This window comes from Macrobrachium nipponense, chromosome 19 (genome assembly GCF_015104395.2).
Source record: "Macrobrachium nipponense isolate FS-2020 chromosome 19, ASM1510439v2, whole genome shotgun sequence".
Lineage (NCBI taxonomy): Eukaryota > Metazoa > Arthropoda > Malacostraca > Decapoda > Palaemonidae > Macrobrachium > Macrobrachium nipponense.
The window spans coordinates 85520257-85535014 of record NC_061088.1 but is presented as its reverse complement, the minus strand read 5'-3'; the positions used below and the strand labels follow the sequence as shown (position 1 = coordinate 85535014).

At 36.9% G+C, this 14758-nt stretch overlaps 2 protein-coding genes across 4 annotated transcripts in view; one reads left to right on the top strand and one right to left on the bottom strand.

Annotated features, from left to right (window-relative positions):
- Positions 1-6468, top strand: part of LOC135218733 (uncharacterized) — an 81385-nt gene extending 74917 nt beyond the window's left edge. The window contains 5 exon segments of the mRNA XM_064255186.1: positions 967-1065; positions 1432-1925; positions 1927-2083; positions 3172-3291; positions 4997-6468. Of these exon segments, the coding sequence (XP_064111256.1) occupies positions 967-1065; positions 1432-1925; positions 1927-2083; positions 3172-3291; positions 4997-5095 (969 nt within the window). The 3' untranslated portion in view covers positions 5096-6468.
- Positions 6469-10557: 4089 nt separating this feature from the next.
- The window catches only part of LOC135218712 (ATP-dependent zinc metalloprotease FtsH-like), a 184552-nt gene continuing 180351 nt past the window's right edge, over positions 10558-14758 (bottom strand). For all 3 annotated transcript variants that reach the window (XM_064255170.1, XM_064255176.1, XM_064255163.1), the window contains 3 exons: positions 14162-14337; positions 11983-12109; positions 10558-11840 (listed from right to left, as the gene is read on the bottom strand). In XM_064255170.1, coding sequence (XP_064111240.1) covers positions 11692-11840; positions 11983-12109; positions 14162-14337 — 452 coding nt within the window. In that variant the 3' untranslated portion in view covers positions 10558-11691. The remainder of the gene's footprint in view (positions 11841-11982; positions 12110-14161; positions 14338-14758) is intronic.

Genomic DNA, 14758 nt, shown 5'->3' with positions numbered 1-14758 from the left:
GTAGAAATATGTGTAATGTATACATAAATACCTGCATAATGTATTTACAAATTGATGTCCTGCATAGGTACATGATATTGCAGCAGATCTGGCAAATTTTGTAGAGCTCAAATTGTCCTAAATTTCCTGCAACTTTAAAGGGTCTTATTTTTATTTTTTAGACAAAATACTACCATTATTGAGTACCCCAATTATGGTCAATGAGATGGATATAGCCTATACTATTCTTAAAATAAATACTTGTACAGACCATTCCTTTACTAATGAATGGTACACCAATGAAGAATTGCTTTTTTGTGGTTTTATATACACAAACAGATTCAAATCAAAGCAGGGGGCAAACTAAACTGGCTTTAAAAGGACGGAAGCAAAGCACATTCTCTCTTAAAGGCAGTAAGAGAATATGTGGGTGGCTCCACATGACTCGTGACCGTGCACAGATGCCAACAGTCCCTTGACACAATTTTTTAACTTTACCAGTTTCCGGCTGGTGCCAGAATATTTATCCTAATGTTCAGACTGAAGGTTTGTTAGTTATGAAAAATATAAATTGATTAAAAATTTGTCATTTTAACACTAATTTTAAACCCAGTAAGTAAACAGCAGATAAATGATACATTATGGTTTAATAAAATAATTGTCTTACTTTAGAGGATTGTTAGGTCGTGTCATTGTAGGGAAGAAATTGAATATAAAGTGTAAATTTGCTGTGGAAAGTTGCGAACACACTAATGTTTGGTTTTTATTTTTGAAATATTGAAATAACCAGTGAACATAGAGTAATTTAGGATATTGAAAGGTTTCAATACAAGTGTCACTATTCTCAGGATAATTATGGTAGGATCAGCAAGCATTCAAAAGAACATCAGATTTCATCTGTTGCTTATTTCAAGTGTTTCCTTTCAGAGGTTAGTCAATTGTATCTTTGAAAATAATTTTGTATGATTTTCTTTTTCTTTTTATCAGCTACTACGGAAGAATTCACCTCCAATTATGTTAGCTGCATCAGATGAGCATGAGGCTTCGTTATGGTTACAAGCTTTCCTTACAATCATCAATAGTGGAGTGAGTAGAATTTTGTTAATCTGTTATTTGTTCTTTTGTGTGAAGCACCTCAATGGCGTGATCGGTATGGTCTTGGCCTGCCTCCTTGTTGGCTGCGAGTTTGATTCTCGGGCATTCCATTGAAGGGAGTCAGAGATGTGTATCACTGGTGATAGAAGTTCACTCTCGACGTGGTTCAGGAGTCATGTAAAGAAAGCTGTTGGTCCCGTTGCTGAATAACCACTGGTTCCATGCAACGTAAAAACACATACAAACAAACAAACAAATAAACAATTTGTACTTGTAGTAGTTGCCAAAAATAGTGTGTTGAAGATTTTGCATGCTTTACATTGTCATTTGTTAATGTCTGCGTTCCTGTCATTGTAGGTCAGAGACGTGAGCGAACGCGGTCAAGTTTCTTGTCGTGTAGTGCTCTTGGATTCAGGAGTACTCTTAGCACAGCAGTCTGATATGATCCTGGGTGCTCCACCTAGTGTGCCTGCCAGTACTGTGGAGGATGTCCAATCTGACAGGAAGAATTCATCATCTGCACAGACATCTCAGCAGGTGTTAAGCTCCTCCCCAAATACAAATCTGCATAGTCAGTGGGACAAAAGAGACTTACAAAAACCTTTAAACCCAACTTTATCAAATCTGAGAGATCGAAAACCACTCAGTTCTTCTCTAACAAACCTTCATCGAGTTAACAGTGCATCAAGTATACCTTGCAGTCCTACCAGGAGAATTAGCACAGGAGAAAGGACTTCCACTCCAATTGGCAATAACTCACAGAACAGAAAAGGTAGCCTTTCCAGACTGTCTGATATAGGAAGTCCAGATATAAAATTAGAAATTAAAGAAAGAAAAGAGTGCTTTACATATCAAAAAAGACAAACAGCCCAAGTTGGTGAAACGTGACAGAGTGCCGCTTGTGGAAGGCTTTAAACCCAAGGGAGAACTTAAGGTTTTAACATTTAGTGCCTTGGAGCAAATTTCATCAGTTTCAGTATATGCCGAGTGCCCTAGCACTTGCTTGGTGGTAAGTACATCATCTTTTATGTGATAAATGAGATGAATTTCTATGGAAAGGTCTTTTGTGTTGCTCAATAGTATTTTTAAGTGGCAACATGTCATTATCAGTGGTGCATGATATGAAAGTAGAAGTAGGCAAATGCTGAATTTAAAAAACTTTTGTCAATATCCAAGACCACTATAGTCAAACCAATTTACGAGCGGACTCCAAGCCCATTTGTGACGTTGCCAGATCCTTCTGACCATTTTAATCCACACCTGGTTTGACCTCTTTAATGGATAGGCAGACTAAGATAAAGAGAAAGGATAGTTTAATTCCCTCGTTATCCCAGATTTGAATGGTCAAAGTAGATAATCCTTTAATTTGGTACTGTCCCTCTAAATTGTTTCCTTCTTTATTTTTGTTTTGTAAACCAATTTCATGCAGCACTTTACAAAATTATTCCTTGTAACCACCAAACCCAATATTTTCCTTCACTTGTAAAACTTTGTCTATCTTCGGAATTTCTTTCCTTGCATAAAAAGCCAATACAGTTCGCCGTATAACGCATCGATCAAAATCGTCCATCATTTGTTACAGTTTTTTTTATCTTTTCCTTTTCTTTTCCCTCAAAACCAGCTCTCTAAATTTTTCTTCCGTTTCTTTAGCTTCCTTACAAATCTGATGAAAGTTGCTTTTGATATCTTTGTTGCATCTGCTAGATTGATTCCAAACTTTGAAATTTCATTTTCTTTTTCCCATTTAAAAAACTTGTACACGTTGTATGCCATTTCGCGTTCTTCAGGACGAAGGACACGCCACGGGGAGCTCTCCATGGTGTTTATGGAAGCTTGCTGTGCGAGACAATGAATACGGAAGATTATCTCGACCCATTTTATACGATTTGACCCATTTTATACGATCTGACCCAAGTGAAGAAGTGGCACAAAGTATGCCAGATCTCCAAGTTTGTCATTTTTCTTCCCTTCTCTTAGTGAAGCGAAGGTAGCCGGGTTAAGGAGAATTGGCAGAGCTGGAAATGGTCTTGGAGTCCGCTCATAAAATGGTTTGACTATAGGAGTAATGAAAGTTTTAACAAGTTCACGTTATTGCAGGAGTTCGAATGCAGTGAAGCTGGGGAGATTTCAGGTGATTGGGCTCTTTACTTCAGGTCTGGGGGTCAGTTACAGAGTTTTATCACAACTCTTGCGAGAACATGGAGGAGCTTCTCTCAGGTGAGTATGGTTTTGATATTTGTCGGATCATATGACCTTGGTATATATGGTATGCAAGTCATTTCATTAAAGTAAAGGTCCTTATATAGTTTTACCCTGCTGTAACCTTGTTTTTTTTTTCCTTTTTTTTCGTATACCTGCTTAATTTAAACTAATTTATGTGCATTTGCAATTCCTGTTCATTTATTTTTACTCAAGTCAAAATTTTGACTGATCTTTAAAGTAAAATACCATACTGAAATATAAGCTGCTCTGATTGTCATACAAAAAAACGCTTTCACAAATGGAATCGCCCACTCAAGGTATACTTTGGTGGACTTTACCTAATACTTAATTGCTATTACATAGGCCTATGGCCTGTCATGACCTCATGCAGCCTACCTCTTCCACTGTTCTCACAGCTGTGAGAGTGCCTGTTGCCTTTTACTGTCTCCGGTTTTCGTGGCCAAGATTTCTCTGTACGTGCCACATGTGTGGAATATTCTTGTTTTTCCTTGCATACAGTTACCCTTTTGGGCTTGTATCTATCTCTCCAGTAGCCAAGTGAAAGGATTGATAGAAATTTAGGAAATAGATAAACTTGAGGTATTATGTGATAGGCCATGCAGTAATTTATGACCCTGTTAAGAAAAATCCGCACTCGGTTTGTTCTTTGTATCATCCTAGACACTTCAGGATTGTTTGAAAGAAACGAAATGGATGTCAGCTATTAGCCCACCATGTGTATTTGGACCCCGTGTTTTCAGTAGTTACCTGGTTGACAGTTCATGATGTGAAATTTTCCAAGTTTTTAGCCAACTGATCTTTCAAAGATTGCTTGAATTTAGTATTAGTTCATAATATTCATTCCCTTACATTTCTGCGTAATAAAATATTAGTGAAACTTTCTGTTTGGTAGAGAAATGCTGCCTGGTAGAGGGTTTTCCTTCCTTTTTGAATGTCTAATAAGCCAAGAATTGACTTCTTGTTTGTTTTGAAGGAGACCACTGTTTTGCTTCAACTAGTGTTAGGTTTATGGTCAGCATATTTTTGTTTTATTTCGGTATTTACTGTGGTTAATTTGGTGTCATTGATTGTTTATTAGTAGCGGACAACAGACTAGTCATCATAGGTGGTTAGCCCTTTTTTTTTTCATGAGTTATACATATCTGCTACAAAATCATGGCAGTTGGCAACAGGAAATCTGGTCTCCATGGAGAAGTTATTACAGTTTTGGAGGTTGGGGATTACCTCAATCCAAATTCATTTCACAAACATTGCTTTTCTTCTTAGCCTGTCTCCCCTTATTGGAATTTTGAGGATGGTACGATGTCCTAGTTTTTATTTTTGGATTAGAAGAGTACAGTACTAGGGCTTACAAACTCCTTTCTCCTCTGCATAGTATAAGCCAGTGGTTTAACGCACAAACTCAACCACTTCCTGCCATAGTCCATACAGCTGAAAAATAGATAAGCTTTCAATCAAAAACGTAAAACAAGTTTGTATATTTCGAAATCTTATTGTAGCATTTAATAGTTTTCATACTTTCCAGTACAGCAGCTCTGCAGTGAAGCATTAAGCACAGGATATCTGTGGGATCTCGTGAATGTCCACGTATAGGCTATATTATTAGGTCTTTGTTTCTTTTTAGCCAAAGCAGTGATAAACTGAGGGGCTGCTGTATATACATTTATTCCTAAAATTGAACGGAAATATGTTTTTGCAGGAAGAATTCCCCCTACACACAGTTGATGATCCAGGAGTACAGCAATTCCTTCTAGAAGGATCACAGATTTCCAGCACTGGATGGTCATCTCATCCTTGAGAACTTTCATGGTAATATGAAATGTGGAGTTATGAAAGCATTAGCGACATAAATTAAAATGAATGCGAAACTTCATATTGAATACTACAGATCTGAAAAAAAAATTTAAAATTGGTTGGTTAGTTTTTATAGGTACTGTAGGCTATGGTAGATTAGCTTAGTTAAGTAGCACAACAGGATAGACTTGTATCAAGATATGTGCATGTTTTCAAGAGTAATGACATGAAAGTAATGGTATAAAAAGTATTGTAAAGTATATAAATACTGTATATGCATATATGACAGGTGTAGACTGATAGTTTTTATGCTGTATAGGGCCAATGTATGTTATTTTGTGTTTATCCATCAAGTCAATGAGACTATATCATTCTTTCTGATGATGATTACCACACAGAGTGAGATTGAGAGGTTTCCTCTAGTCATAATGATATAACAAGCTTTAAATATATATACTATCTATACTGTAGGTTCATTTTGTTGACATCACCTTAAATCAAATACGTATAAGCTTGTCCAGACAGTATTTAACATAAAAATAGGAAATTCACAAAGTGAATATATATATGGTATTGTCAGCCAGCTTTCAAATAATCTAAATACATATATTGTGTGGTTATAGGTATGGTCAGTGAAACTTCTGACAGCATTTTGGGATCACATTTGCAGTCAGTTGATTATGGTGTCCAAATATTTTTTTCAATTTAATGAAGACTTACATTTTAATTTAATTGGTACTGTTAAGCTTTAATGTAGATTGTAGTATACAGATGAAACACTTTATTTTGTTTATAATCGGATATTGGTTAAGTTTTATTCTGTCATTTTCGGCAATAAAATTATTTATTATGTATACTTTTAAAGGACTACTGACGTTAAATACTCATGTTTATTTTAGACAGATGCATTTATTTTATTGTATTATATATTGTTATATACAGTAATAAAAGGATTACTAGTTGCTTTTGTAGTGTACATTTAGTATGTATATGCTAGGATGAATGAATTGAAGGTAATGTGTGTCTGTTATTACTGATGAAATATAATATAAACATACCTATTGGTCTTAAAAAAAATTCATATACATACTTTGATAAAAGTTGTGTATCAGTTTTGTACCAGTCATTTGTGATTTGACCAAAACAAACATTCTCATTTTCATCAAACTTCAGTTACTGCAGTGTTATTTTAGTAACTGTTATTCAAGTGTAATGCTGAACAACAGGTACTAATCTGTTCTAGTCTTTTAACTTTCCTTTTAAAGGCATTTCTTGCTGGTATTAAATTTTTTAGATAAATTATTTTTTCTATTTTTCTTCCTTAGCATAAAGGAAACCTTTTATTGCAGTCCCACAAATTAAATTTATTTAATTTTCCATTTGCATTTTACTTCCCCTTTATAAAAGCTCTACTAGTCTGAGGATTTTTGGCATTAAGCATGACTGGATTATATCCCAAGTCTACCTAACTCCACAAAACTACATGAAAAGGATAGCATTGTTATTTGGAGATGGAAGTCCTTTGCTTAGGCATCACCAAAAAACAACTTAGGTTTCCAGTACCCCAGATGTTAGTGGATAATATTACGAGTTGCCAACAAGATCAGCGGCAGCAACAAATTTATTACCAGGCTGCTTGCAAATCCATGTTTGGGGGAAAAGTTTTGATCTTCCTCTCTTACCAGATTGCAGAACACATTAGCATTGGGTTCCTTGTGGTTTCTGAAGAGTGAAATCAAGACATTGCTGGAAAAGGAGAGGAATGATAATTGGGACACTAATCCACCCTGCATTCTTCCTTTAAGGTCTTCGAAGGAAAGTGCAGCTAAGCCTTGGAGGGGGCCTATGCCCAAAACTTCATGGTTGGGAAGAGGGTATTTCTACTAAACCCAGGTCTGCAGCCCAAAAGTCAAGGAAGAACAAGCATTCCCATACTTACAGAACAGGAGAGAAGGATTGCCTACCTCAGGAGCCCACTTCCCTTTTCCCCTTCCTTGACTTTTGGGCTGCAGACCTAGGTTTAGTAAAATTAGCTTCTTCCCAACATTGAAGTCTTGGGCATTGCTCCTCTAAGGCTTAGCTGCAGTTTTTTTCAAAGACCCAACATTAATGTGTTCTGCAATCTGGTGACAAAGGAAGGTCAAAACCTTTCTCCAAGACACCGACGAGTTTACAGTATCTCACTCTGTCCTATCCAGAGGACACCCCAGAAAAGAAGTCAATATACTGGGCCAGAGTTCCAACGAAAAAGTAATGGCAGACTCCATGACTCCTGCTTTGCAGTAAGAGAGAAATCTCTTCATTATGAAGCTGCTCCAGAGGAAAGTGGCTCATTAGACCACACAGTATTAGCAGCAGCCCAAGGCTTTACATTGTGTAAGATGAAGGCCACTTCTGATGTGCTAAAGGTGGAGGGAGGCAGCTTGGAAGAGTGACTGGAGGCTGTTTCTGAGATCAGTGTGTGGGATCAGTGTGTTCACCCTCTCTGTCACTACTCTAGTAAGCAGTGCCGACGACAGTTGGAATAAGAGCATACAGGGAGTGAATCGTAGGACAGACACCATGATCAAAGGGGTTATACTCCTTACAGACAAACCCACCATCAGAAATTGCAGGTGTGAACTGGACATGAACCACACCATTGTCTCATTTTTCAGACCCAGCAGGAGTGTTGGAAAAGTCTGGGCTAGTGTTAGGTCTAGGGGAGCAGAACCAGGTCAGTAGTATATGGGCAGTCAGCTGAACGCCACAATAGATTATTTGTACAGGAACAGACCTGCAATGGGAACCAGTGCACATCATATGTGTTTCAGGGTATTCTACAATGATTTCAAAGAGGAAAGGTTGTTAGAATCCACTGGAAGAGTAGTCCAGGCAGCTGACCTTTAGTGAAATCTTCATGGACTGAATGTCAATCTCAGAATTGAATTATTAGAAGCAGTGGGACTTTCTACTGTGTAGGGATTTCTGACCTCTTTCTGCATTTCCTTTAATCTTAAGACTGAGATGAGGAAAAGGAGAAAATTTAGAACTGCTTCCCCTAACTCCTACCGAGTCTCTTGCTTAACTCTTACCCGGCCAGAGCAGACACCCTTGCAGTAGCAGCCACAACAGACTGGGATTAAAAGGAAGGGATAGCCCGAGAGCCTTCAGCAACTCTTGGGATTACAATGAAAATCCCACATATAGGTCTTGACAGTGCAGAAACAGGCGACAGGATCTGAGAACTAAGCAAAGTTCGAACATAGGACATCTACCTTTCATGCACAGGACCTGCTGCCAAATTGACCTGAGAAGGGTCATCCAATGACCTCAGCGAGTTTCCCTAAGGTTGTACAGCAATGGGTGATAGAGAAGGAAGAGCTCCAAAAATTCTGTCTTGGCAGAGACACAAACAGTCGAAGCTCTTGTAGGGGATGTGTTACCTCCCTGTAAAACTGACAATTTTTGTAGCCTTCTTCCACTTCATCTAAACTCAGATGAAGGCAACCACTTCTCAGACTTCCTGCTGAGAGATTTACCCTCATATTAACCTGGCTCTTTTAAATAGAAAAATGTTGTATGTCATGGGTAGCAAAGTTAACCACTTACATGCAACCCAGGAAATTTTAATTCTGCTAAATTAGAGACAGAACTAGATTATACATAGAGTAGGATGAAGAGCATAAAAAAATTAACTCAAGATATATTGGCCGAGGTGATGAAATCATTCTTCTTGAAACTTTGTGCAGTTGAATGTTTGTAATAGTTGAAGGCTATTTCATGATGAATGGGTTTTTCTTTGTGAATTTGCATTACAGCACTATTGCACGTACCTCCTCTAAAGTTTATCGATAGCACTTTCCACCCAAAATCCATTATGTCAAGCATTCCTTTTTCAATGATTATCTATGTCTACCAGCTTCTCTGAATGTTCCTTTCCTTGTTTCATCAGTATCCTTAAACCAAGTGTGTTCAAGATTTCAAAGTTCTTTATACCTTGTCTCTCAGCTAACTTCTTTGTATTCTGCATGTATTTCTCAGAGAAGCAGAAGTCTAATCACTAGCATTGTAAATTTTTGCTTTAAACTTATATTTTTAAGAACTTTTGGCAGCAGTTATCCTTTGGTGGTTAGTTGTTTTGGTGTTATTTGATAGATTTGGGGGTTGTAAAGCTGTTGGGCGTGTGTCTGTCTGGTTGTGGTGAGGTTGAAGAGGTTGGTGGTGCATTTTGGTGTCTGTGAGTGGTGGTTGGAGCAGTGTTGGTGTTGGCAGGTTGTTGTGGTGCGGTAAGTTGTGTGGTTGTCGTGTTCTTTCGGGATGTTGGTGTTCGTCTGCAGTGATTTGTTGGGTTGTTGTGTCTCAGTTGTTTAGTGTTTGGTTATCGGCAGTGGTTGTGTCGGCTAGCCTATAGCCTATCCAGCGGACAGCACAGCCTAGCCTGGAGTATCAAGCCAGAGGTGAGTACGTGTTTGTGTTTTTGTTTTTTGTTGGGTATTTCGTTGAACCAATTGTCCTGCAGGTTAAAAATAACGTAAAGGGGAAAGTGTGAGTGTGGGAAACTTTGTTAGCATGTACAATTAACGTAACTGAGAGGAGTTTGCTTGCTTTTTTTTTTTTTACTTGGCTTTGATTCTGCCACAATATCAGAAAATAAAGGCCTAACTAGAGTAGTGCCTCAAGGCAGCATCCTGGGTCCATTGCTATTTGGCATTTACACAACTGAATTATCTAGACTAAACAAGCACAAGGTTAGGTATAAGCTGTATGCAGATGATACTCAGTTCTATTTTTGTCTTGAAACGGTAGAAGATGCCATCTGTAAAATTGATGCAGTAATGAAAATGGATGTTGGTGAAGAAACTCAAACTCAATAAATAAAAAAACCCGAGTGTATGTTATTTGGATCCAATGGTGCGCTACGAAATATGAACCCTTCAAAAGAATTAACTATTGGCTCGTCATCCATAAACACTGTAGCAGCAGTGGGGAACTTAGATGTATTTATTGATAATAAATTGTCGATGAAAAACCATATACCGGTTGTAGGCTATTGCATATTGTAATAACCTCTATCATATCAGAAACATTGCATTTATTAGAAAATATTTAACTGAAGATACTCTGAAAACAGCAATTTGCAACCAAATACTTTCGAGGCTTGATTCTATGGTCTCTGTAACTACCAAATAAGATAATTGCAAGTACTACTACGTACAACCCAATAACAGACAGTCACCATGCACAAAAGGCAGAGATGATTAATCCAGGGATTATGCACCTTTGAGTGCTAGAGCATGAAAATATAAAGATGAAGTTGAAGACTGACTCAATATTTTACCACAGGGAACATGGACTGCCATGAAGAAATGACAGATTTCTACTTAATGATCCTTTCTTGATCCGAACTTTGAAACACCTAGTACTATAACTGGTAAGACAATTGTTTGTTCACATCAAAATTTACAGGATAAAATAAATGTTACAACTTATGTATGTTTTTATTTTTTGAATAATCTAAACCTTTTCATTCTTATATAAGAAAATATTTTATTTTACAAAAGTATACTCAACTAAGAACTACAAACTGTTTTACCAGGAAATATTTCAAAAGTCTAGCATGCCATTTATTTCCTTTAATTGTAATAGTCAAGGGTATTTGTGACACGAGTATTAATGTTCCATTCAAGCTGAATTAAGTATATATTTTTAGGGGATCAACAACTATATGAACTGTATCTTTACATGCCTTGGCATAACAATACCTGGTAGAGTAATAACAACAAGTTGTATAATAAATGCATAATTTCACCTGCAAACTTAAACACACTAACTTTGTACAAGCTCAATAATTGTCAGCTCTGAGTATGAAGAGTAACATTCATTTTCTGCTATGGTCACTGTTCTAACAATAGTATTCTTGTCTTTTTTATAGACATGCCAAAGCCTTACAAATTTAAACATGATACACAATTACAGCTACATTAACTAAATACCAATTTCTTGGGTTCAGTAGTGGATAATTCCTACTAGGAACACATTTTAGAAAATTACGTATCATACAAGTGACTTACGTGCCTACATCAGAGTAAGCTGGAAAAGCAAGCATTTCCCCAATAAAAGCTTCATAATGAAAATGTCTAAAAGATTTAAAACCAAAATACCTCCCTTTACTGTATAACACTCAAAACTTAAAATGGCTTCACTTTCATAATGAAGATGCCAGGAATCAGACCAACATCACTCCCCTGTTATCTCACTCCCGAAGTAAACGCGTGAGGAACCAGAGTTATGTTGTCCACATACATCTCTTGGGCCTCATTTACGACCGATTTCCTGTACTGCATTCATGTCCATAAATTCTGAAACTGAATACATTAATATATGGCCTTCACCCTTAAAGCATAAATAAACTTTTCCTTGTATAAATGCATTTCAAGAAATTGTACATCTTCAAATGTACTGTTTCATCATCCCAAACATTGCACTGTTTATGAAACTACTGTAATGAAAAGCCCCTCCCAAAAATGATTGAGTTCACATTTACGACTAGTACAGGGTCTATTCCAAAGCCATTTTTGACTAAAATACATTTCAATTTCAGCATTTGCCAAATATACATCAGTCTAGAATGAACATCAATGCTTTAAGAAGAAACCGGCCCAACTTCCGAAGAGGCCCTTTTCGTTTCTTTATGATGCTTGGGGTATCATAAACAGTAGAATCTAAACTGATATCATCCAAGGGAGGAGCATTTGCCTTCTTAGATCCTGTAAAAAAAAATAATTAAATACATTTAGTGATTTCGCAGCCTTTCCTCTATGTAACTTATAAAAGCTCCTAATTGAACATTTTATTGAGACAACAATGGACATTAATATCTGATTTTGCCTTGGAAAAAAGAAAACATACCTTCTTTTGAATGTGGACAAGCAGACTTGGCCACATTTGAAAACCACACCATAAAATCAGTATATCGCTTGATTTCCTCATCACTGACACTTCTATAGCCACTTGAAACTACCTCAAGAACTTCAGCCTGGAGAAAAAATACAAAAATGTCAGTAAAAAATAACAAATATATATATACATATACAAATTATCACAAACATTTTCAAGTCTGGTTTTCTCTCTACTGAGTTAAGACGAGTAACAAGTTCTCGTAACTCCCTTCTGTATTGTGCTCTCTCTGCATGAATTTTCATCAGGTCTGGTCTTCATACTGCATTTGACATTTCCATAATTTTCAGGGCATATAGTCTTCATATAGTTAAGAGGTAGTCCCTGGGTTATGGTTGTCTCGACTTACAGTGCTCGGTACTTATGGCGCTTTCTCAAATATATTCAAAGAAAAAATCGGGCAGCGTAATTAGGATTACGGTGCCATAACTCGCTGGCTCTATAACAAGGTGAGAAAACCGATTTAGGGAGCTGTAGCCACCAGGAGAGGGTTCACTATAGGAGGTCCCTCCTAGGGGAGGATTCACTATAAGGAGGGTAGAAAACTGGTTAATTACCCGGCCAAAGCTGAAAAACCTGTCTCTTTCCCCAGGCCTAATTAAATCCATCTCTATCTCATTTTTATTTTTATAAATTTTTCAAATGATGTTCCAGGGTATGGCAGGTCGCTGGAATGGAATGGCCCCTGTAACCTGGGGACTGCCTACTTCCTTTTCTGCATTAGACTTCCTGCTATTCCCTTGTTCAGCTATCAATACATTTCACTAAGAGAAAATCCACGGCAAACCAACATTAACAGCAGCCAAGGTTATGAATGCATATCATATGAAAGTGGGGAGATGCATTAATAACTGCACATAAAATTAGCACAGGAATAGTGAAGATTGATTCCTACATACATTCAAAATAAAATGTCACGAATTATGGCAGAAAGACTCGTGAGCTGTATAACAAATGTATTTATAGAGACAAAATGTTGAAAAAGCAAAAGATTTAATAAGATAATGTCATCACTAACAGGGCATGCAATTGATATGGTAGATATTGCTGCATTGAATTATCAGAGGATGTCCGAGCGATTTTCCAACTGCTCAAAGAATGGTGGCAGGGAAGGCTTAAAAAGTCCTTAGTGAGTGGGACGCAGACGTGAAGAAAGGAGACTTAAATATTCAGAATGTATGACAGCATGTGCAAGCTGCAGGAATTAAACAGGCTCCAGCTGGGTTTAATGTGGCACAAAGTACTGTCTTGGTTTTCATTTATGGCCAGCCTCCTCAAGAAAGGTCATGCTTGTAAAGTCATCATTCATAATATGAACTCATTCTCATGGAAAGTCTTTCATTAAACCAACATGTTTAAAAAAACACAGAAATTCCTAACAAGGAAAATGAGATAATGGAACATACCAAAATTTAAAAGTACAATTAACAACAATGAATTGTGAATCAATGGCAACTAAACTGCTAATAATCACATCTAAAGGCAATTACTCATGAGTGACCCCAAGGCAGTGGAAAAACCTGATGCATAAGCTACACAAAGCCTTGGGTTTGACAGCACAGGCTCTAGTGCCCTTAGCTCGAGGAACGATGAAAAAGTCTTGGGGCTTGCACCCAAGATTCTGTTTTTGACAGGGGGTGATATTTAATTATTCATCCACAATTCTTTATAAAGATGTAGTAACTGAATGTAATGAAAATGCTGATGATGTCAATTACTTGAAGAGCTTCTTACCCAAACTTATTATCCAACATTAACACAAACACAAGGGTGAGAAGGAAGTAAAATAAAGGTGCAATTGTGATGAAGATTGACTGATTATGGCTACTAAAACTGGCATCACAACATCTAGGTTATTGATGCCGTCCTGGTGGAAGAAGAGTGTCAAGTTACAAATTGGAAGAACATAAATAGGTCAAGTTCATTACTGAAATAAATCATTTGACATAAATTAAGTCACGTATCAAGCTCACATACTTGAAACTGTTGTCTGAAATGCAACTGACATATATTTTGGTATACTGGTATACTTCTCTAGTCCTCTACTAGGAACAGTGTAAATCAAAATATCTTTTAATACAGATTGTGGGTGTTTATAGATTCAAGCCAAAATACTATTCTCTCAACTTACCAAAGTAATGATCTGTATGGTTAAGTTCTCTAAACCCTCTATATTCAGAAGGGAGTTCAATCCTCCTCTAGCCATCGACTTTGTTTCATTTCCACGAGCAGAATCTGGATGATCGTGGGGATCATCTAATTCTTGCAGCCGTTCATCAGAATCTGTTCGACATTCCATGGTCTCTCCTGAAATTAGTAGAAAATAAATACTAAGAATTCCAATGACATCATTAAAACAAAACAAGAGAATCACTGTCCTATATAATTCAGAAACAATAACTAAAAAAATCCTCGGCCAAAGAGGATATGAAAATTAAATTTTCTTAAGTGTTGGTACTCTATTGTTGCAAATCTATGAAAAACAAACTAAAAAGAAAGGTGTAGTAATTGTAGGTGGGAAACATTAAACATGGGAAGAATGACTGAATGGGAGACATTCTGCATGACTTACTAAACAAAGCTATGTAGTAATATTACAGTATACGTAATTGTCAATAAACAGCAAGGAGACAATATCATTTAAATGTAGCATCCCCTTACAAGAGAGAGTTTCACAGGTTTGCAATGATTCAACAGTCTTGTTAAATTATTATCTAAAGCTCATAAC